General features: G+C 54.6%; 1 protein-coding gene across 1 annotated transcript; it reads left to right on the top strand.

Moving 5' to 3' along the window:
* The first annotated feature begins 6465 nt into the window (after positions 1 to 6465).
* RPS6KL1 (ribosomal protein S6 kinase like 1) lies at positions 6466 to 21238 on the top strand. The gene is made up of 10 exons (XM_049612477.1): positions 6466 to 6753; positions 8916 to 9040; positions 9946 to 10038; positions 16493 to 16540; positions 16922 to 17054; positions 17877 to 18473; positions 18893 to 18982; positions 19149 to 19231; positions 20548 to 20643; positions 20931 to 21238. The coding sequence occupies exons 1-10, from the start codon at positions 6489 to 6491 to the stop codon at positions 21039 to 21041; spliced, it is 1641 nt and encodes a 546-aa protein (XP_049468434.1). The 5' UTR covers positions 6466 to 6488; the 3' UTR covers positions 21042 to 21238.
* Positions 21239 to 21713: the final 475 nt, after the last annotated feature.

Here is a 21713-nt window from a genome sequence, read left to right on the forward strand (position 1 = left end):
AAAATACTTATGAATAAACTAATTTGAAATATAGAAGACCTTCATGGAGAAAGCAATAAAATTGTATCGAAAGACACAAAAAAGACCCAGATAAATGGAGAGATGTGCTATGTTCAGTAATAAGATGACTACCACTATAAAGATGTTGATTCTCCTGGATTAATTTAAAACTCCAATGCAATTCCAGTCAAAATGCCAAAAAGACTCTTTGTAGAACTTGAAAGGATGCTTCTAAAATTCGTATGTTTTTTTAAAAGAGTAATAAAATAAATCATAAGTTAATTCAGTTGTGCCAATACCTCTCATGAAGAATCCATCCTGTCCCACTGGTTTGAAATTGCTTCTTTATCCTAAGTCAGATCCCTCTAGATGCCTGAGTTGGGTTTCGGATTCTTCATTTCTCACTTACACCTCTCGTCCAACACAAGTCATGGAGCAAGGAGGAGTTCCTTGTTGTTTCTCAAAGACCAGGCTAAAAGAGGCCCTGTGCCTCCACAGACATGTGCTTTCAAGATCACTATGGTAGGAGGGAAGGGCCAGGGTGAATTACACACTGGCTTTTGAAGCTTCCATCGTGAAGTAACATGTTCTGTCCTTTTGCACCTCAAAGCGAGTCCTGCGGCCCAGCATATCTTCCAAAGGGGCAGAGGAGTGTGATCTGACCACGTGCCAGAAGGACGACCGGACCGTGGGAATGCTTCTAATGTGCTACCATTACATATGGTGTTTGCTGTAAGTTTCTCGTAGATAACCCTTTATCACGTTAAGAAATGCGTTCCTAAGTTTGTTTTGCGTTTAAGTAAAGAGTGTGTTCTTATCATGAATGAGAATTAAATTTTATCAAACGACTTTACGCCATTTGTTTGAGGTACACATGTTATTTCTCTCCCTTAATTTGTTAAGGCATTTATATACACTGTTTCCCTGCCCAGAACATTCTTCTCCGCTGCCTTCTCCAAACACTTTTTCTGGTTAATTCTTTCTCATCCTTCAGAGCCCATTCATTTATTCAGCAAGTATTTATTGAGCAATACTGTGTACCAGATATAGTTCTCGCCACTTGGGATAAGTCGGTGAACAAAGCAGATAATGGCCCTTGCCTGTGTGGATCGTATTGGGGGTAAGGGAAGAAAATAAACATAGAAGAATGAGTAAGTAAATGATATTGCAAGCTCACGGGGTTGAGTACAATGGAAAAGAAGCAGAGATGGGTAAGAGAGATGGGGTGTTAGGAGGGTGTAGTCAGAGTAGGTCTCTCAAGAAAGTGACCATCAGGGCAATGACTGGAAGCAAGTCTAGGGTTTACCAGCCAGATATCTAGAGGCCGACTATCTCAGGAAGAGGGCAGCTTCAAGGCGAAGTCTCCGGGATGGGAGCTGCCAGGGGTGTTCTAGAAGCAGTGAGGAAGCTTGAGTGGCTGGTATTGAGTGAGGCTGGAAGGAGGCGAAGCTGGAGAAAAAATGGAGAAGGGTGACCGTGAGAGCCTTGGAGGTCATGGTAGAGACTTTGAGTTTTTCTCAGTATACGGATGGGAGCCCTCGCAGACTTTTGAGCAGAAGAGGGACAGAATCTGACTTGTGCTTTGAAAGGATCCCCTGACACAGAGATGGTAAGAACTGCCTTCAGGGTGGCAAAGGTAGAAACAGGAAGACAGGAGGCACCTCCAAGAGTAGATCAGGTATGAAATGAAGATGCCCCTATGGAAAGTCGTACGAGTGGAGGTGGAGGTGAGAAGTGGAGGGGGTGAGAAGAGCTCAGAGGCTGGATATATTTTATGGGAAACACCAGTATGATATTCTAGTGGATCGTATGTAGAGTGTGAGAAAATAGAAGAAGCCAGGATGGCTCCAAAATTTTTGGCCTGAGCATTTGGAAGGATGGAGCTGGAAGACACTTTAGATGGAGGTTTCAGGTTGGGGCGGATCAAGCGTTCAGGTTTTTTGTGTTGTTTTTTTTTCCATGATAACTTTTTATTGAGTTTTAATTCACATACCATAAAATTCACCTCTTAAAATTTGGTTTTAACATTTATTTCTTTATTTACTTTTGAGAGAGAAAGAGAAAGAGAGCCTACAGGAGCCAGTGCAAACGAGGGAGGGGCAGAGAGAGAGCAAGAGAGAGAATCCCCAGCAGACACCGTCAGTATAGAGCCCGGTGCAGAGTTGGAACCCAGGACCTGTGAGGTCATGACCTGAGCCGAACTCAAGAGTCAGACGCTTAACCGACTGGGCCACTCTAAAATTCTCTTCTCTAAAATGTGAATTTGGCAGGTTTTCGTATATTTACAAGTTGTGCAACCATCACATTATCTAATTCCAGAACATTTGTTGATCCTGAAAAGAATCCATATTCTTTAGCTACTTCCCAATCCCCGTTCCCTGAACTGTGCCTTTGGGTTTGCCTATTCCGGAAATTTATGCAAACGGAATCATATAATTTGTGGTCTTTTGGGCCTGCTTTCTTTTACTCAGTGTAATGTTTTCATGGTTCACCCACCTATCAGCACTTCATTATTTTTTATGGCTGAACAGTATTCCATTATATGGATATATCATGTTTTGTTTATTTATTCATCAGTTGATGGATGTTTGGATTATTTCCACTTTTTGCCTATTATGAACGATGCCACTATAAACATTCATGTGTAAGTTTCCATGTGGTCATATGTGTTTAATTTTCTTGAGTATAGGTAGGTCTATGAGTAGATTGCTCAGTCATAGGGTAACTCTTTTTTTTTTTTTTTTTAACGTTTATTTACTTTTGAGACAGAGAGAGACAGAGCATGAATGGGGGAGGGGCAGAGAGAGAGGGAGACACAGAGTCGGAAGCAGGCTCCAGGCTCCGAGCCATCAGCCCAGAGCCCGACGCAGGGCTCGAACTCACAGACCGCGAGATCGTGACCTGAGCTGAAGTCGGACGCTTAACCGACTGAGCCACCCAGGCGCCCCAGGGTAACTCTTTTTAAAGAACTATCAAATTGCTTGCCATAGGAACTGCACTGCACTCTGACCAGCAATGTTATGATAGTTCCAACTTCCCCAGATCCTTGCCAACACTTGTTATCATCCATATTTTTTATTATAGCCATCCTTGTGGGTGTGAAGTAGCATCTCACTGTGGTTTTAATTTGTATCCCCCTAATGGCTAATGATATTGAGGATCCTCTCAAGTGCTTACTGGCCGTTTGTATATCTTCTCTGAAGAAGGGTCTGCTCAAACCCTTTGTGCGTTTTAAATCGGATTATTTGTCTTTTTACTGTTGAAGAGTAAGCGTTCTTTATATATTCTGGATGCTAGACCCTTATCAGATAAATGATTTGCAAACGGTGTCTCCAAAATGTGGGCTCTGTTTTAAGGCTTTAGTTCTGGACTTGTTGAATTTGAGAGGTTTTATTAGACTATGAACTATGTAAGTCTGTTAGAAAGGTGAAGGCTAAGAGATACAGAAGAGATATACAGAATCATCAGCATGTGGAAGGATACTATTTAAAACCGTGAGACTAAGTGCAATCCTCATCAAGAGAGTAAGGATAGAGGGAAGGAAGACATTAAGGACTGAACCCTGGGCTGCTATAACATCAGAAGCTGGAGAGGAGGAGAAGAGCCATCAAAGGAGACTGGGAAGTAAGACAGGAGCAACCAAGAGAGTGTGGGTCCAGAAGCCTGGGGAGAAAGGGATGATCACCTGGGTTGGATGCTCCTGAGAGGTCAAGAAAGGTGAGGACCAAGACCATTTGGTTTAGCAACAAATAGGTCATTGGTAACTTGACCGAGAACGATTTCAGAGGAATGTTGAAGAAGAAAGCCCCATGGGACCAGGTTCAAGGAAGAGCAGAAGAACAGGAGACAGTGAGCACAGACCTCTTTTTCAAGGAGCTCTGCTGCAAACCTGGGGTGGTAGATAGAGGGAGAAGTGAGGCCAAGAGTGGTTTTATTTTGTTGTGTTTTCTCACCTTGCTCTTAAAATGGGAGACTCAGCATTATGCTTGTATCCGATGGGAATGATTCAATGGGAGTCAAAAATTGATGCAGGACAGAGAGGGGAGCATTGCTGCAGCCGTGTCCTTGAGTAGGTGATGGGACAGGGTTGATCCCAGGGGGAAGGCTGGCTTTTGATAGGGCACAGACAGGTCATCTGTGGGAAGAGGTCGGGGAGGCAGTATGTGGGTGCAGACCTGGCAGGTGGGCAGATAGCAAGCAAGAGAAGAGAACCCCAGTGTTTTCAAGGGAAGGAAGAAGCATGTCTCTGGCTGAGAGTGAGGATAGGGGAGGAGGTGTGGGGATTCAGGAAAGGGGAACTGTATGGTAAGGTATGTGGGGGAGAGCAAGTGCCCTAAGTAAGGACAGTATGAGTCCAGGCAGCATTGGGGTGCAGGCGAGGTCTGCATGCCCACTTCAGATATAACTTCCTCCAGAAAGCCTTCTCACCCCCAGACCAGGTTATTCCTCTTGTTATAAGTCTCATAGGCCCTGTGGTGCTTCTTTCATACAGCTCTGATCACAACTGGAATGAAATATCAACTGTATTCTTTAGTTCTTTAATCTGTGTCCCTCCCTAGACTGTAAATCCCTTGAAGACGCGAGCAGAGACTGACTATTCCAGCGCTGTATCTCAGCATCCCTTTCCTCCCGCATAGTAGGGGCTCAATACAAAAGTATCGAATAGTTGAATGAATGAAATCAAGAGAAAAGTCCCGGAAGTGGCATGCGCGTTTTCTAGCCCGCCTAGAGTTCTGAAGCAGGCCCTCCCACAACCCTGGGTGATTATGAACCCCCTCCCCCACAACACTCTCTTAAATCGCCTCCCCGCCCCCACCTCCGTCCCCCATCTTCACTCCCTCTCCCAGCGCCCCTCTTCGCCAGACACTGGGGCTTTAAGAGCCGGCAGAAACGGAGCCAGGTGCTGATTGGTGGTTTATTCTAACACGCTAGAGGATGAGCTCATCTGCAGCCAATGGCCAGGCTGCACCCGGCCAGACCCCTGCACCTGGCAGGAGGGCGCAAGGCGGCCGCGGGTGGTTCACGGTCGCCCGCCGGAGTGAAGGGGCGGTGGCGGCAGGGCTAGGTCTGGCCGCGCGGACCGAGCTCCTGGCTCGGGCAGGTACGGGGTTTGTCCGGCTCCTCCTCCATCCCCCGGTCCTCCAGGCGACGGTGTCCCCTCCTCTCACTCCCCCGGCCCGCTTTCCTCTGCCCGACCGCGCGGCGCGGCGCACCTTGCGCGCCGGGACTCGCAGGCTGGGCGCGCCGCTTCCCGTGTCCAGGCGCGGCCCCGCACCCCTGCCCCGCAGGACAGAGCCCGGCAGGGTGGCCCCCTGAGGCCGGGGCCCGACTCGAGCAGCCCAGCCCATCGGCCTCGGTACCCCCGAAGACAGGCCTCAGGGCTGTATGTTCTCGGTGGCAGGGCGGAGCAAGGAGAGTGCGGCTTCCCCCCCCCCTCCCCTCCCCCGCCCCCCCCCCCCCCCCCCCGGGGCTGCGGCCTGGCCTTGGTTCAGGCCCCGCTGGCTTGAGGGTGTGGGTTTCCCTCCCGCCCCACTCCCCGTCCTGTTCTATCTGTTCCCTGACTCTACAGAGGCACAAGTGGCCTAGGCTTGGAAGTGCAGGCCCTGCCCTTCCCAATGGGCCCTGAGAGAGCACAGGTGCCGCTGAGGCTGCAGTAGGGGGCAGAGGCATCCCTGCTGGCTTCTCTCTGAGCCCTTTCCTTTCCTGAAGCCACTGCTCCTATTCCTTTGGCCACTCGTGTCACACACCGCTCAGGGAGGAGCTGCTGTCAGGTACTTGGAGGCCACGTGGCCTCCCTGGCCTACTCAGAGCCTGGAGGACAGGGCCACCCCCTCCCTAGGGCTGGGTTGATTCTATCCTCCTTCCTCTAACTCCATCCAGAATCTGCCACTCAGTCATTTCATTGGCCCACAGGCTTTAAGGCCAGGCCTTGTGCCTAACTCTGTGTGTGTGTAGGTGGGGAGTTTTCACTTGCTGACCTTGGCACCAAAGGAAATAAATAAAGCGGGGGCCATTTATTCTGTTCAGAGAAGTGCCACCACCGAACCCTGAAGGATAAATGAGATTCCTGTAGGCGGAGTGTGAGCAGGAGAACAGGCAGGATGGAGGGAACAGTGTGAGGAACAGCCTCAGTGTGCGGCCATCATATGTTTACCGTGTAGTAGATGCTAGTTTGTCTGTGGAGACAACTCTGAGGGCAACTCTGGATCACAAGTGCCCTCAGTTCTCTCAGTCCTCAAAAAATATCTGCTGATCTGAATGTGAATGGAAAGGAAGAGCCCTGCGCAGGTTATTATTCTATTATTATTACCGTTTACAAAAGGTCTGGCTCGGTGGAGGGATGTTACCCACATTAGCTCTGATCCCTCCAGCCCTTAGTCGCCCAATTTTCAGTGGAGGAAATCAGGAGGCAGATGGGGTGTTGTTCCCCAGCTGGGGCCTCCCTAAAGCATCTGTTTATTTCAGGTCACCGCTGCAGGACAACAGCCATGAGCCTGGTGGCCTGCGAGTGCCCTCCTGGCCCAGGCCTGGAGCCTGAGCCTTGCTCCCGTGCACGGTCCCAGGCCCGTGTGTACCTGGAGCAGATTCGCAGCCTGGTGGCTCCCGGGGCCCCGGACGTGACCAAACGTGACTACCTAGTAGATGCAGCCACGCAGATCCGGCTGGCCCTGGAGCGTGACGTCAGCGAGGACTACGAGGCCGCCTTCAACCACTACCAGAACGGCGTGGACGTCCTGCTGCGAGGCGTGCACGGTGAGGGCTGGGCTGGGCAGGGACGAGGGCCAGTGGGGAAGGGCCAGCTTAGGGCTTGCCCCGAGCTCTGTCCATCTGTGCTGAGTGAACAGGGCTCTAGGCTGGCCCTGCTGGGAAGGACAGTCTTTTTTTTTTTAATTTTTTTTTAACGTTTATTTATTTTTGAGAGAGAGAGAGAGAGAGAGACAGAACATGAACGGGGGAGGAGCAGAGAGAGAGGGAGACACAGAATCGGAAGCAGGCTCCAGGCTCCGAGCCATCAGCCCAGAGCCCGACGCGGGGCTCGAACTCACAGACCGCGAGATCATGACCTGAGCCGAAGTCGGACGCTTAACCGACTGAGCCACCCAGGCGCCCCAAGGGAAGGACAGTATTAACAGCTGGCGTTTATTGAGCAGTTCCTATATACCAGACACTGGTCTAAGGGCTTTCCCTGTATTAATTCATTTGAGCCTCACGGTAACAGAAATTACTATATATGTTGTTGTAGTTCCAAGTATATAGGAACTATTTTTTTTATTAATTAAAAAATATTTTTTAAAGTTTTGGGGCATCTGGGTGGCTCAGTGGGCTAAGCGGCCGACTTCAGCTCAGGTTATGATCTCACGGTTCGTGGGTTTGAGCCCCGAGTCGGGCTCTGTGCTGACAGCTCGCAGCCTGGAGCCTGCTTCAGATTCTGAGTCTCCCTCTCTCTCTGCCCCTCCCCTGCTCGCACTCTGTCTCTGTCTCAAAAATAAATAAACATTAAAAGAGAAAAACTTAAAATTTTTTGTTAAGGTTTGTTTTGTTTTGTTTTTTGAGAACGTGAGTGGAGGAGGGGCAGAGAGAGAGAGAGAGAGAGAGAGAGAATCCCAAGCAGGTCCTGCACTGTCAGTGCAGAGCCCAATGCGGGGCTCCAACTCAGGAACCATGAGATCATGACCTGAGCCAAAATCAAGGGTCGGATGCTTAACCGGCACCCCTATAGGAACTATTTTTATTCCTATTTTCTTTTTTTTTTAATTTTTTTAAAATGTTTACTTATTTTTGAGACAGAGAGAGACAGAGAATGAACAGGGGAGGGTCAGAGACAGAGGGAGACACAGAATCCGAAGCAGGCTCCAGGCTCTGAGCTGTCAGCACAGAGCCTGACGCGGGGCTCGAACTCACAGACCGCGAGATCATGACCTGAGCCAAAGTCTGAAGCTCAACCGACCGAGCCACCCAGGCGCCCTCTTTCCTATTTTCCAGATGAGAAAACTGAGGCATCAGGCAGTGAAATAACTTGCCTAAGGTTCCATAGCTATCAAGTGGCAAGCTGAGGTTTGAAGAGTCTGGGCTCCAGAGGCTGGGTGCTTGACCCAGCGCCTGTCCCTGGAGTAGTGTCGGGCTCCTGCCCTCTGGGGGAGGAGGATACATATGACAATTAATAATTATGATCTCAGGTGGGAAGAGCAATGAGGAGGAAGTGAGGGGAGGGAAGAGAGAAATTGAGGCCAGGCTGGGCTAGCATAGGGTATTTTCTAGAAGTCAAAACTTTCATCTGAGTACTGAAGAACAGTAGGTATGTTGTCCAGCCGAACCCAGGTGGTCCTCCAGAGAGAGCAACCTGTTTGGGGCGAAGTGAGGCATTTTCAAGCCGGGGCGAGAGGCTGGCCCTGTGGCCAGGTTGAGATCCCTGAGGGTGGTCAGGCTGGGGGTGGGAGTCGGGCCCTGCTTCAGGCTTCCTACCCCGCCCCCTGCCAAAGAGACCCCCAGTTCCTGAGCTTCAGACTGCCCAGTGAATTAGTTTGTCCTCCAATCCCAGTCCCCACTCTGGCCTTTTCACACTGGGCACCAGAGGTGACAGAGGGACGTTCTCTGGGAGCTTCTGTCTCCTTTCTCTGAAAACGGATGCGGAAATCCCCAGTCTGTTCTTTCCGGGGGTGTGACAGCAGCCAGCGAGGTGGTGGGTGCCAACTGTGAAGTGCAGTAGGCTGAGGGTGACCACGGTTCCCAGCCTCTCCCCCCATCTTCCGCTCCCCACCTGCCCGTCTCCCACCCGGACGAGGGCTGGGGAACAGTCTGTGGCCGGCCTCCCAAGTAGGCACTCTGTCCTGTGGAGGGCAGGGGGTGGGCAGAGGGAGCCAGAACCCCAGCCCTCCAAGGCCGGGGTGGGTCCTGGTGACCCCATTGTCCCACAGTCGACCCCAACAAGGAGCGACGCGAGGCTGTGAAGCTGAAAATTACCAAGTATCTGCGGCGGGCCGAGGAGATCTTCAACTGCCACCTGCAGAGGACTCTGGGAGGAGGAGCAAGCCCTGGCACGGTGAGGGGGACTGCTCCCCAAAGGCCTGAGGGCCCTGGAGAGAGAGAGCTGAGCCACACCCCCGGCCCCCTCCGGCCAGGGCCAGATGGCTGTCACCTCACATCCCCGGCTGCAGGGCAGGGCAGGGCAGGGCAGGTGGCTGTGCCAGGTTCTCCCCAGGCTTCCTCTGTCTCCCACACACTCCTAGCTCCCTTCAAACACTTAGTGAATCATCTCCAGGCCAGTCTCACCCCCACACGGGGTAAACACACACACACACACACACACACACACACACACACACACACACACACACTCTAAGTCTCCCACATCTGTTTGAGCTTGAACTGAGCTCTGTTTGAGCTGCAGTGAGTGCAGCTGACCCTTGAACGAAACAGGTTTGAACTGCGTGGGTCCACTTATATACTTGGATTTTCTTCGATAAATACACTGCAGTATTGTAAACGTATTTTCTCTTCTGCGTCTTATTCGGCTGCTTTTCCCCAGCGCAGGTGCCTGGGCCGCATGCCTTGGTCCTCGAGGCGTGTTCCCTGAGACCCACACGGTCCCAGGCTTTCTCCCCCTCCCTGGGAGCGCCTGCCTCCTATGGATGGGGCTTCCTTCCTACACAGGGTTTCTGAAGCCTGAGAACCCCCTGGGTCTTGGAGGAGGGCTGCCTGGGGGCTGAGTGTCGAGGATGGGGTGACCACCCTGGGCAGGTGTGGGCCTCTGCCAGTCGGGGCCGGCTTCTCTGCTCCCTGTGAGGTGGGTGGGGACGGGGGGGGGGGGGGGGGGCGCTGCTTGTACCCTGGTTCTGCCCCTTGTGCCCGCAGCTGTCCTGGCAGCTGGAGGAGGGCCTGGTGAGAAGGCAGTGCCTGAGGGGGGCTGGGCCCTGAGGCTGTGTGGTCTGTCTCCCTCCTCCGCAGGGTTTCAGCAGCCTGAGGCTCCGGCCCATCCGCACACTGAGCTCTGCCCTGGAGCAGCTGAGGGGCTGCAGGGTGGTCGGGGTCATCGAGAAGGTGAGTGAGCGGACAGCCACAGTGGGGTGCTGCGGGTGGGGAGGAGGCGGTGTATGCAGATGGGGGTGGTGGGTGGGGAGAGAGAACAGCTACCCCCACTCTTCCAGAAGGGGCCCGAAAGGGGTCAGAGGGTCCGAGGGGAGGAGAGCAGCTGTGTCCAGTGGTTCCCCACCCTTCTCCCACCCCGGCACACATCAGTCAGGTCCTGGAGAGAAAATTGGGAACAGAAGAGGCAGACAGTCCCTTTTCCACAGCCCTTGGCTCAGACTGAAAGCCACACCCTCAGAGATTCAAGACAGAAGCCCCAGGACAAGCAGCCGGCAGGGAGCTCTCCCAGCATGCACAGCCCTGCTCACTCCCCTTCCTCCTCACTCTGCGCCCCAGGCCGAGGCCAGGGTCTCCCCATCAGGGGTAGCTGAGGGGTTCCTGTGGTGGATGCACTCCAATCCAGAAGCCTGCCCTGCAGAGGGTCCCAGCTCCCAGAGGGGCCTCGGCAGCTCTGCCCTTTCCCTCCTGGAACCCCCCACCCTCGTGCAGACCCCATCTGAGGCCCTTTGCCTTAACTGGGGGGCAGGTAGGAAGGTAGGAGCTGACATCCCAGCCTGTACGTGGGACAGTCATTAGAGTGGGGGACTCGGAAGGACAGACAGTGGGGTCACATGAGATCTGAACCAATATTCAACTGCCCTCTGCCGGACCCAGGCAACACCTGAGTAGTTGCTAAAGGGCTTGTTCTCAACACCACCCTTCATCGGAATCACCTGAGAAGCTTCCTGAAAAGAGATGCCTGGGCCCCACCCCAAGCCTATTGAGTCAGAATCTCCAGGGTTGAGCCCAGGAATCTGGAGTTGAAATACTCCTCCGGGGATTTGGGGATTTTGCCGGGCCTGGGAGCCCACAAAGGACATCTGCTCAGTGCACGGCATGGCCACAGCGAACCCCTTCCCCTCCCGTTGGTTTCGTCATGTGTAAGTGGGGTAAGATTCCAGCCCTCAAGGGGGCATGTGGGAACTAAAATGAAATAATTTTTGGGAAAGGCCTGGCACACACTAAAATTTTTGATACGTGTTTGATGGCTGTAAATGCTAGTGACAAGAGCGAGGGGGATGGGGCGTGCAGGCTTCCCGTCCCCCAGCCGTCCCCCAGCTGCTCCTCCCAGGTCCCTGGAACAGGCCCCAGTCTGTCAGCCAAGGCCCGGCCAGCTTCCATATGCCTTCCCTCCAACAGCACTAGTCTGTGTGGCCCCAGCCAAGCACAGCCGCTCCCACAGAGGGGCTGGGAGGTGACTGCCACCACCTTTTTCCCCTGTGGGATCCTACTGAACTACAGATGTTGTGGACAGAGGGGTTCCAGGTCAAACAAGTTAGTTTGGTTGTGAGTTAAAGTTACATGACTTTTGTTTTTTTGTTTTTTTGTTTTTTTGTTTTTAATTTTAGGAGTTTGCAGAGCTTTTAGGATGCTAATGTGTATACCATGAGTTTCCAAGAAGGAGGTCTATGATAGAATTTCCCGAATTTGTTTAACCCCCGGACACGCATATGCAAAGCATTTTCAGAATCCAGTGTTCTGAGGCCCGTGTCTGGGTGGATGGAAAGCACAAACTAAGGCCAAGCCCAACCATTCTGCCTTGAGGCTGAGTTTCTTTCTTTTTTTTACCCTTTCTTGGGCACCTGGCTTACCTACTCCACCTCCCTCCTGAGATCCTGCTTCCTTTCCCGGTTTCATTTCCAAGTCAGGAACACCATCTTCCCCAAATTAGGAGAGATGTTAGGGCCACTGGGCCCAGGTCCCTGCAGCCGGGCCCGGATGTGCTATCAATGCGTTCCATTCTGCAACGCTGCCCAGGCACATCCGGGCGGGAGGGCAGCGCGGGCCAGCAGTCCACAGAGCCAGGGGGTGGCAAAGGGCTTGCTCACGAAGCCTGGAGGGCCAGTTGTTAGGTTAACTGGCCTGGGGGTCCCTAGGGACCCCTGGGGGCTAAAGAGGTACTGGCAGGGGTAGAGGGTTTGCTGGGAACGTCTAGGCAGGTGGGTCAGGGACTAGATAGGCCTCTGATAAGAATACCTGGGGGTTTGCTCTCAGGGAGCACGGGGAGCCTGAGAGACCTCACCACACAATTGCTGAGCCTCCTCTAGGAGCCAGGGATGGGGAAGAAAAAGAAGGCCATCCAAGTCACTTCTTGTTTTTTTGGCTCAAACACAGGGGTGTTTTTTAGAGTTATCATTAGTTACCAACATTTAAAAATTGGCAGGTTTCGTATAGAAGTCCAGATTTCCGGCTTATCCTGCAAAATTGGAAGATTTGGAAACGCTGGCTCACAATCTCGCGTGGCAGCCAGGAGTGGTGGGGGAGGCTGCCTGTGTTTGTTTTGTTTTGAGAGCGAGGAAGGAGCCGTGAACGAGTGGGAGAGGGGGCAGAGGGAGAGGGAGAGGGAGAGAGAATCTTAAGCAGGATCCACGCCACCCTTCACGGAGCCCCATCTCACAACCGTGAGATCATGACCTGAGCCGAAATCAAGAGTCAGACGCTTAAGCGGCTGAGCCACCCAGGTGCCCCAGGGGCTGCCTCTTTGGGACACCAGTCCCCTGGTTTGCTCCTGTCCCTGCTCTGTCCCCTTGGTTCACAGGCCAGCCCCTGTGGGCCTTGGAGTTTGAGAATCTGCTTGAAACTTTTGGACTTGTTTGCCCCATGAGAGATTCTTCCTGGGATTTTGATACTTTGGGCATTTTGAAAAAAAGGGTTAATGTGTTTCACCAGAGCTTTAATTGTCCCAGGTCCCAAGAACTCCGTGGGTATCCTGGGAAAAAAAAAAAAAAATTCTCTTTATAGAAAGGTGAAAAGGGCACCCAGAACTGCCCTCCACCTTCCAAATAGCAATAGTCGCCTGACATTAATTAGTACGGCACGTTCTTATTTGCAAAACTGTTGCGTTCCTTCAGTCACCCTGGGGGAAAAAAAGCACTATACTGGACAGCCTCATACAGTAGTCCTTAGCCACATAACACTATTTAAGTTAAAATTAAATATTCTCCTTCTTATTCATACCAACCACACCTCAAGGGCTTGATAGCCTTACATATGTTCACTGGTTTCTGTATTGGGCAGTGCAGATATATATTTCCTTCACGTTCTATTAGACGGTGCTGCCTTTTAATAATTGTCTTACAGGGGCACCTGGGTGGCTCAGTAGGTTAAGCGTCCAACTTCGACTCAGGCCATGACCTCACAGCTCGTGAGTTCGAGCCCCACGTTGGGCCCCCTGCTATCAGCACAGAGTCCACTTCGGATCCTCTGTCTCCTCTCTCTGCCCCTCCCCAGCTCATTCTGTTTCTCTCTCAAAATAAATAAATAAACTTAAAATAGTTGTCTTGCAATTACGAGAATGAAACAGAGGCTCGTAGAAGTCGAGCGACTAGTGCTCTGGTCCCCCTATAGCCCTGAGCACAAGAGGAAGGGGGTGTTTTTGTTTGCTGGCTTTAATGGGAAAATGCCCCTGCTACTTTTGAGCTATTTTTTATTATTTTTTTAAGTTGTTAATGTTTTTATTTATTTTTGAGACAGAAACAGAGCATGAGCAGGGGAGGGGCAGAGAGAGGGGGAGACACAGAATCCGAAGCAGGCTCCAGGCTTTGAACTGTCAGCACAGAGCCCGATGTGGGGCTCGAACTCATGAGCCGTGAGATCATGACCTGAGCCGAAGTCGGATGCTTAACTGACTGAGCCACCCAGGCGCCCCTGAGCTATTTTAAACTAAGGCAATATACGTATATATTCCTCATCATCCTGCCTAGCTCCGAGATAATTGCTATTAATATTTCGGTCTAATTCTTTCTAGATAGGTAGGTGTGTGTGTGTGTGTGTGTGCGTGTGTAATACATACATACATATATATGAGGGGCAGAGGGTAAGAGAGAGCGAAGCCCAAGTAGGCTCCGTGCTTGGCACAGAGCCTGATGCAGGGCTCAATCCCACGGCCCTGGGATCATGATCTGAGCCAAAGTCAAGAGTTGGACTCTCAACCGACTGAGCCCCCTAGGCGCCCCTGATCAAGTTTTATATCTGGCTTCCCCAGCCTTCACTGCTGCCTTTTTGGACTCTGTGTGAGAGGACCTTAGCCAGGACAAGGTGGTAGGGAATCCCACTTGGCAAGGGACGGTGGGGAATTATCCAGGGTGTCAGTACCTGTGGGAAACTCGATTCTCTAAATGACCCCAGGGTTTTCTTGCTTGCTTTTTCAAACACTGCACCAGTTTGGTTAAGGAGCTGGGGCCAGGCTGGGTTCCACCTCTGGCTGTTGGAGGAGAGACCTCTGGTGGTCAGAAAGTGTGTGTCACTGCTGCCTCAGGAAGGGCACTGATGATGGGGGAGCTGAGGCCCAGAGGGGAGGGCAGGTGCCATGGTCATCTGGCTGTGCCCCATTGCAGTTAAGTCTCTGGGGCTCTGGGATCAGCCCTGCCTGCATTCAAATCCTGGCTCTAGGGGCGCCTGGGTGGCTCAGTCGGTTGAGCGTCCAACTTCAGCTCAGGTCACGATCTCGCGGTCCGTGAGTTCGAGCCCCGCGTCAGGCTCTGGCCTGATGGCTCAGAGCCTGGAGCCTGCTTCCGATTCTGTGTCTCCCTCTCTCTCTGCCCCTCCCCCGTTCATGCTCTGTCTCTGTCTCAAAAATAAATAAATGTTAAAAAAAATTAAAAAAAAAAAATCCTGGCTCTACTACTGTTTAGCGGTGGGACTATAGGTAACAAAACCTCTCTGAACCTCAACTTGTTCATCAATAAACTGGGTCACTAATAACGCTGACCTGGTAGGACTGTGGGAATAAAATTAAATAACCTATAGAAAGCCCTTAGCACAGAAGAAGTGCTCTATAGCCAGTGTGGGGTTTCCCTACAACCTTATCAGTGACAATTACTACAGATTATTGAGGGCACATTATGTGGCAGGTGCGGGCTGCCGTTATGCTTGAGTCGTCCCGCTGACTAAAGGAGGTACTTCTGAGGTTCAGCGAGGCAGGGTGATGTGGCAAATGTGCTAACTGGCATTCTGGCTTTATATTCACAGAGGGCCTTTCTGTTTATGGCTTCGACCCACCAGGGATGAGGGAAGGCGGGCATTTGTAATTCCCTTTTGGTAGATGAGAAAATCAGTGTAGTTGCCCAGGATCTAAACCCACCCGGTCCTAGGCTGCGGCCTTTGTGACTGCCCAGTGGCCTGGCCTTCCTCGGGGTGGGGCTGGGGGACGCCCACCTGCCACCAGGGGGAGTGGCTGCCGGGCGCAGACAGCCAAGGAGTCACAGCATCTGGGTACTGGTCTTACTCCCCTGTGCCCGTCATCCGGCTGTGTCTTCTGCCTTCCTGCTGTCTCCTCCGGCTGGGACCCACTCCTGCCCATCACAGAAATGAGTCAAGGGCCCAGCTCCAAACAAGACCTTGACCCAACAATTGACATATTACTGCCTAGACCAAAAGCAACAGAAGGAGAGGGCTGCTCTCCAAAGATAGCCTCCAGGGAAGGCTATCTTGAAGTTTCAAGGCTATTTTTTTTTTTTTTTGAGGGGAGTAGATTTTTAACAGTTTTTTTTAATGTCTATTTTTAAGAGAGAGAGAAAGCACGTGTGCCTGTACGCGGGGGAGGGGCCAAGAGAGAGGGGGACGGAAGATCCCCAGCAGGCTCAGCACTGACAGCAGAGAGCCAGACGTGGGGCTCGAACCCCCGAACTGCGAGATCATTACGCTGGCCACTTAACCGACTGAGCCACCCAGGCGCCCCGAGAAAGACTGTTTTTAAAAAGGGGACTGGGGGCAGGTGGGGGAAGGGACCCAAAGGAGCATGCCAAATATGCGTGCCCCCCCCCCCAACCCAGGTCCGGCTTGGCTCATGGGTGACCTTGGGCTATGTTCTCGGCCTCAGCTGTTTCACCTGTAAAATAAGAGATCAGAAGAGGTGACTGGCTCTGAGGTCCTGCCCCGCTGTGACACCCTCAAGCCCTGCAGGACGGATCACTCCCTGTGCACGTGGGGGGTGCTTACCGTCCCCCTGCGCTGCGTAGGACTCTGGGCACACAGAGCCGGGCAGCGTGTGCTCCCTGCCCTCACGTTGCACACAGCCCAGTGGGGAGACAGGAAATTAGACCCTGTTGATAGAGCTCCCTGAGGGTGGGCCCGGAGAGCTCTGGAGAGGAGATCCGGGGTCCCGGCCTGACCCGAGGGCTGGCCCCTGGAGGAGGTGGCAGGTGCGTTGATGCCACAGGAAACAAAGGTGGAAAAGCAGGACAGGACTGATGTCCGCTTGGGGGTGGGGGCGTGGCCAGGAGCACACCTCACCACAAAAACCTGCCTTCCCTGTCTGCCCTAGAGTGAGTCAGCCTTGGTGGAGGCACCTGGGGGGCTGGGGCTCAGGCCACGGAGCCCCAGGAACTACCATGTGCCTTGACCGGTGCCTCCTGGACTTTGGCAGGTGCAGCTGGTCCAGGACCCAGTGACTGGAGGGACCTTCGTGGTAAAGGCAGGTGCTCCTTTGGCCCCTGCTGTTCGGTATTCCCCTTGGGACTTCCTCACCTACCCTCTGGGGAGCCGCCTACCCAGAACCTGTATCTGAGGACCATGCTCCCTCCAAATCTACAAGCTGCTTGTTCTGTCCCTGAGCACGGCCCCCACCTCCCAGACAAACACACATCTGCCCCATCCTTGTTCCGGAGGGTGGAGGGCCTGGATTCCATGGTGGAGAGAGAGAGGGGTGAGGGCCGGGTCGGGAACTGGGGGGAGGCAGCTGCTACTCAGGGTGGCTCGTATCCCTTACGTGTTTGCCCCTGAAGCCAGGCTAGGATGTCCCCTAGCTGAGCACCCTCTGGTCTGTCCCTCGCCGACCTGCCTGCTCTCTCCCCAGAGCCTGTCCAGGTGTCCCGTGGCGAACCGGGAGCGGCTGACCATCATCCCGCACGGTGTGCCCTACATGACTAAGCTGCTTCGGTACTTTGTGAGCGAAGATTCCATCTTCCTGCACCTGGAGCATGTGCAAGGTGAGGGGGCCTGAGGGGTCCCCGTCAGCTGCCCGGGCCTTCGGCGTGGCCTCTTTATCCCCTTAAATGTTAACGTTTATCGATTTTTGAGACAGAGAGAGACAGAGCATGAACAGGGGAGGGTCAGAGAGAGAGGGAGACACAGAATCCGAAACAGGCTCCAGGCTCTGAGCCATCAGCCCAGAGCCCGACGCGGGGCTTGAACTCTCGGACCGCGAGATCGTGACCTGAGCTGAAGTCGGACGCTTAACCGACTGAGCCACTCAGGCGCCCCCCTCTTTATCCCCTTAAAATGCCAAGCATGAGAAGGGGGCACCAAGCACCAGACGTGTGGCACAGACCACGGGTCCCAGCCTTCCCGGGGGGAGGATGGCAGAATCAGGTTGTGGTGGGTCTGTGCGCGGTGCCAGGGGGACAGGGGATGGCTTGAGGAGGTCACATCCTGGGCGGGGAGAGGGCACTTATGCAGATGTCCCCTTTTGTCACCATTTCCTCCAGTCTTGGCCTCTTTTCATTTTTCTAGTCTGCGCCCATTCCTTTGGCGTGGCCACGTGGGAGGGTGGTCACTGAAGCTATAAGGACAGCAGTTGGTTCACGGAGCAGATATTTTTGGGTCACCTATTGCCGTGATGATTTTTTTTTTAATAAGGGACCCGGATGGGTCATGGCATGTAGTATAGCAGAGGGCATTCTGGGCAGAGGTGAGGGTGTGGAAGGCAGAGGGTTCATGCTGGATGCGGGGGGAGGCAGGAGTTGGGGACCTGGTGTCCACGCTCTTCTTCTCCCCTGTCCCCATGCTCGCTGCTCCTCTGCACGGCCCAGGAGGCACACTCTGGTCCCACTTGCTCTCCAAGGAGCACCCCCAACCGTCTGGGCTCAAGTCTGAGAGGATGAAGGCTTCGCTCAACTCGCCCCTCAGCCTCCAGACCCCAGCACTGCTCCCCCTGGGACCCGCCCGCCTGCAGGACAGAATCCTGCTGGAGCCTCCACGGACTTCTCAGAGCCTCCCCCAAGCCAGGGGGCCCCCAGCCATCGATCCCCAGAGAGAGGCTGCAGGTAGCCCTTCAGCCAGGACCCAAACTTTCTGCCCCCCGGACCTTCTGAGGGCCCCAAGTGGCCGCCTGCACCTCCAAGCCAGACGGGGACCCGGCCGGAGCTCAGACGCGAGGCCCTCGTGGGGGCTCCCTTGGGTTCATCAGGGAGCTGTCCGGGTGCTGGGGGCCTGCAGACGAGGCAAAAGTCCGAGCCACCCCTTAGCAGACGGGGCCCACCCCGGGTTCAGCAGGGGCGCCTGGCACGTGAACGAAGAGCAGGTGAGGCAGTGGGCCGCGGAGACACTGGTGGCTCTGGAGGCCCTGCACGAGCAAGGGGTGCTGTGCCGAGATCTCAATCCCCGGAACCTGCTTCTGGACCAGACAGGTAGGTGCCCGGCCTGGGGAGGAGGAGACCTACCCCGCCTCTCAGAGGGGGCCCCCGGAGCCTCCAGACAGAGAAGGGGAGTTCCCCAAAGTCGAGGGGACCTCAGAGGTTATCTGCTTCCTCTGCCTCCCCCTGGCCTTTTCACACAGGATTCTGACCGGGTCTGGTTGGCCGATGTTGAGCCTGGGAAACGAGCCCTCGCCCAACCCAGACTCCGGGGCAGCAGCTCCTAGGAGCACCTGGTTGTCTCTGGGCCGTCTGGGGCCAGGCCCTAGGGAGTCTCCGCCCAGGGCAGCCCCTGGCTCCTGCTTTGTGACTGGTGGGGGAAGCCCCGGAGTCCCCTCCCCCATGCCAACTGCTCAATGATGACTAACCACAATTTTTGTCCACCGTTATTCCTACGTGCACTGGACGAGAAGGTCACATCCGGCTCACGTATTTTGGCCAGTGGTCGGAGGTAGAGCCCCACTGCTGCAGGGAGGCTTTGGACAGTCTCTACAGTGCGCCAGGCAAGAAGGGAGGGAGGGGCCGGGGGCCCTAGATCTCCGGTGCCTGTGCGGGTTGAGCGGGGGCAGCTGAGGATGAGAGGGAAGGGGCCGTGTCTGGGTAGGACGAGCCGAGTGGGGACCGGCCCTTTACGGTGAGGCTGGGACATGTGTGTTCTTATCCCCACAGAGGTGGGTGGGATTTCTGAGCCGACGGAAGCCTGTGACTGGTGGAGCTTTGGGTCTCTGCTGTATGAACTGCTGACTGGAACTGTGAGTAGCTACGCAGGGTGGGGAACCCTGGTGGGTGTCACTGAGCACAGGACGGGCTGGGCTTGGTCCAACGGGCCCTTGCTGGGGTGGAGGCCACCTGGTTCTCTAAGACCTGGCCCTTGGGTCAATGTCCTGCCCCCACAGGCCACGAGAGACCTAGGAAGTCACTCCCACCCAGGTCACAGACACACTGAGCACCCCTGCCACGCTAGTGGCTAGAAATAGACTGTCAACTTAGGCACATGAGGGTTGAGTTGGGATGGCCAGGGAAGGTTTCTGGAGAACGCCTGGGTGTAGGTCTGGAGGGAGGATAGGATTGGGCACAACTCTTCTTTCCTGGAAGGCTGCTGAATCATCCCCCGAGCTTCTCTGTTCCCCGCGGCCCATTCCCCCCACTTGCACCCTTCTGAGCTGTAACCCCCAGATCTTGGCCGAAGGACAGGAGAGCGGGCCCGCTTCGTCCAGGCCAGCAGCTGTCCTGTCCAGCCTGGGTCAGCCAGAGGCTCAGAGACCCCCTGCAGGCGTCTTTGCTCAGGATGGCAGCCTCTGCCCTCCCCCATGAGCTCAGCATCACACTGGGGCTGGTTAGGGCAGGCAGCAAGGGAGCAGCCAGACCGCAGTTTGAGCAGGGAATGACAGGAGCGAATGGAGTGTGGCCTGAGGTCCACCCTGGTGCCCTCTTTTGTCCCACAGCCAGGGCCTCTGACTGTCCTGGCTGCAGGTATCCCCAGAGTGGGGTGGTCTCTGCCTCCCGATGCTTCTCTAGCCCGGGGCCCCTGGCCTTCCTCCTGGTTGCTTCTTGCAGCAATTTCTGACCCCTGAAAGACCGCTCCGCTCTCCAGAGCTGCACCGTTCTGGAACGCAGAGACGTCCTGCCTCGGCCCTGACGGCAGCATACCGTGGCCGGCTCTGGAGGTCTTTCTTCTGTAAGGAGACCGGTTCCAGTGCCGCTCCTGATAGAGTGCCTACCCTGAAGGCAACCCAGGATTGAGAACTTCTGGCAAGCTTGGTGCCAGAAGGAGCTGGGTTCAAAGCCTGAATCCAGCAGAAGTCCCTTCACCCCCCTGAGCCTGCTCCTTGTCTTTACAATGAGGATTCTAGTACTTACTTTGAAGGTTGCTGTAGAAATCGTGCATAAGGGATGTCCGGCATCTTCCGCAGCCTGGCACTGGGTAGCTCTAAAGCAGAAGGCGACCACTACCATCCCCATCCCCGTGGGACATGGCCCAGGGGAAAGTAAAATCCTGGCTGCCACCGGGATGTATAGACGTTCCTGGGGTCGTCTCCTCAGAGCGCCCCTCCCTGTGTCTTCTCAGGCACTGTCACAGAGCCACCCCTCGGGAATCCAGCCCCATACCCAGCTCCAGCTGCCTGAGTGGCTCAGTCGCCCAGCGGCCTCCTTGCTGACTGAGGTGAGCCACAGCCAGCCTAGAGGAGGTAGCTTCCTGGCCCCAGGGTGGGTGCTGGGAGGGCAGAGTCCTGGCATGACCGGTGGGTGTCTGATGTGGGTGCAGGAGGGTGAATGGGGACAACAAATTGGCATATGCCGGTGGCCAGACACCGCTAGTGTCCCCGGGGTACCACTGGGGGTTCCGTGGGCCTGGCAGCTGGGAGTGGTGACCGACCACCTCACCCCCGCTGAGGTCAACCCATGCCTCAGCGACAAGGGTCTGCCAAGCCAGCTGGGCTTTCTCCGCAGCTGCTGCAGTTTGATCCTGCGCGACGCCTGGGCGCTGGAGGAGGCGGTGTCAACAGGCTCAAGGCCCACCCCTTCTTCAGTACTACCCAGTGGAGCAAACTGGTGGGGTAAGAGGGGCAGAGCGGGCCACAGAAGCTGCTGGACTGGTCTGGATCGCCTCCCTTTGCCTGTCACCTGGAGCTGGCCCACGTAATCAGCGGCCCCCGGGCAAAGAAGACAGGGCGGCTGCTTTTCCTGCATAAGCCCCTCTTGGGCACCAGAAGTGACCATCGCCACTGCCCAGATGGGCCTGGGCGTCCCCCGGCCAGCCCCGGAGACCCTTTCTGGTCATTACTGAAGGGGAAGGACAGGGAGCTCTCACCCCACCAGGCGGATCGGACCCCTCCACCCATCCACCGTCCAGCCTTCGGCAGACACCTGTACCTTGACTGCAGACCTGCAAAGGGTGTCTCCTGCCGCGTTAGCTCGGACCCCCGATCACCTGCCGAACTGACCGCAAGGTCTTGGGACTATCTGCCATGTGCCCCTCTTGGGACACCTCTGGAGACTCAGGATACCGGCTCGGTGGACCCAAACCAGGGCTGCCCTGCCTGGTCATCTTAGGCGTGCAACTAGTGGGTCTCTTCCCCCCTCCCAGGCTATTCCTGCAGGGCGTGGGGAGGCTGGGGAAGCAGGGAAAAGTCTGTAGTGGGCATGGAGTGAGGTGGGGGACAGAATGATCTGTGATTCCAGACTCTGGAGAACAGAAGGAAGGCGGGAGAGGAAAATAAGGATAAGCATAAT

The sequence above is a fragment of the Panthera uncia genome (genome assembly GCF_023721935.1).
Source record: "Panthera uncia isolate 11264 chromosome B3 unlocalized genomic scaffold, Puncia_PCG_1.0 HiC_scaffold_1, whole genome shotgun sequence".
NCBI classification, from domain to species: domain Eukaryota; kingdom Metazoa; phylum Chordata; class Mammalia; order Carnivora; family Felidae; genus Panthera; species Panthera uncia.

Excerpts from the sequence above, each read along its gene's own strand:
- RPS6KL1 (XM_049612477.1), top strand. The coding sequence starts at position 6,489 with ATGAGCCTGGTGGCCTGCGAGTGCCCTCCTGGCCCAGGCCTGGAGCCT. Across the intron at positions 9,041-9,945 it reads GAGGAGCAAGCCCTGGCACG|GGTTTCAGCAGCCTGAGGCT; the intron begins GTGAGGGGGACT and ends CCTCCTCCGCAG. Across the intron at positions 20,644-20,930 it reads CGGCCTCCTTGCTGACTGAG|CTGCTGCAGTTTGATCCTGC; the intron begins GTGAGCCACAGC and ends CTTTCTCCGCAG.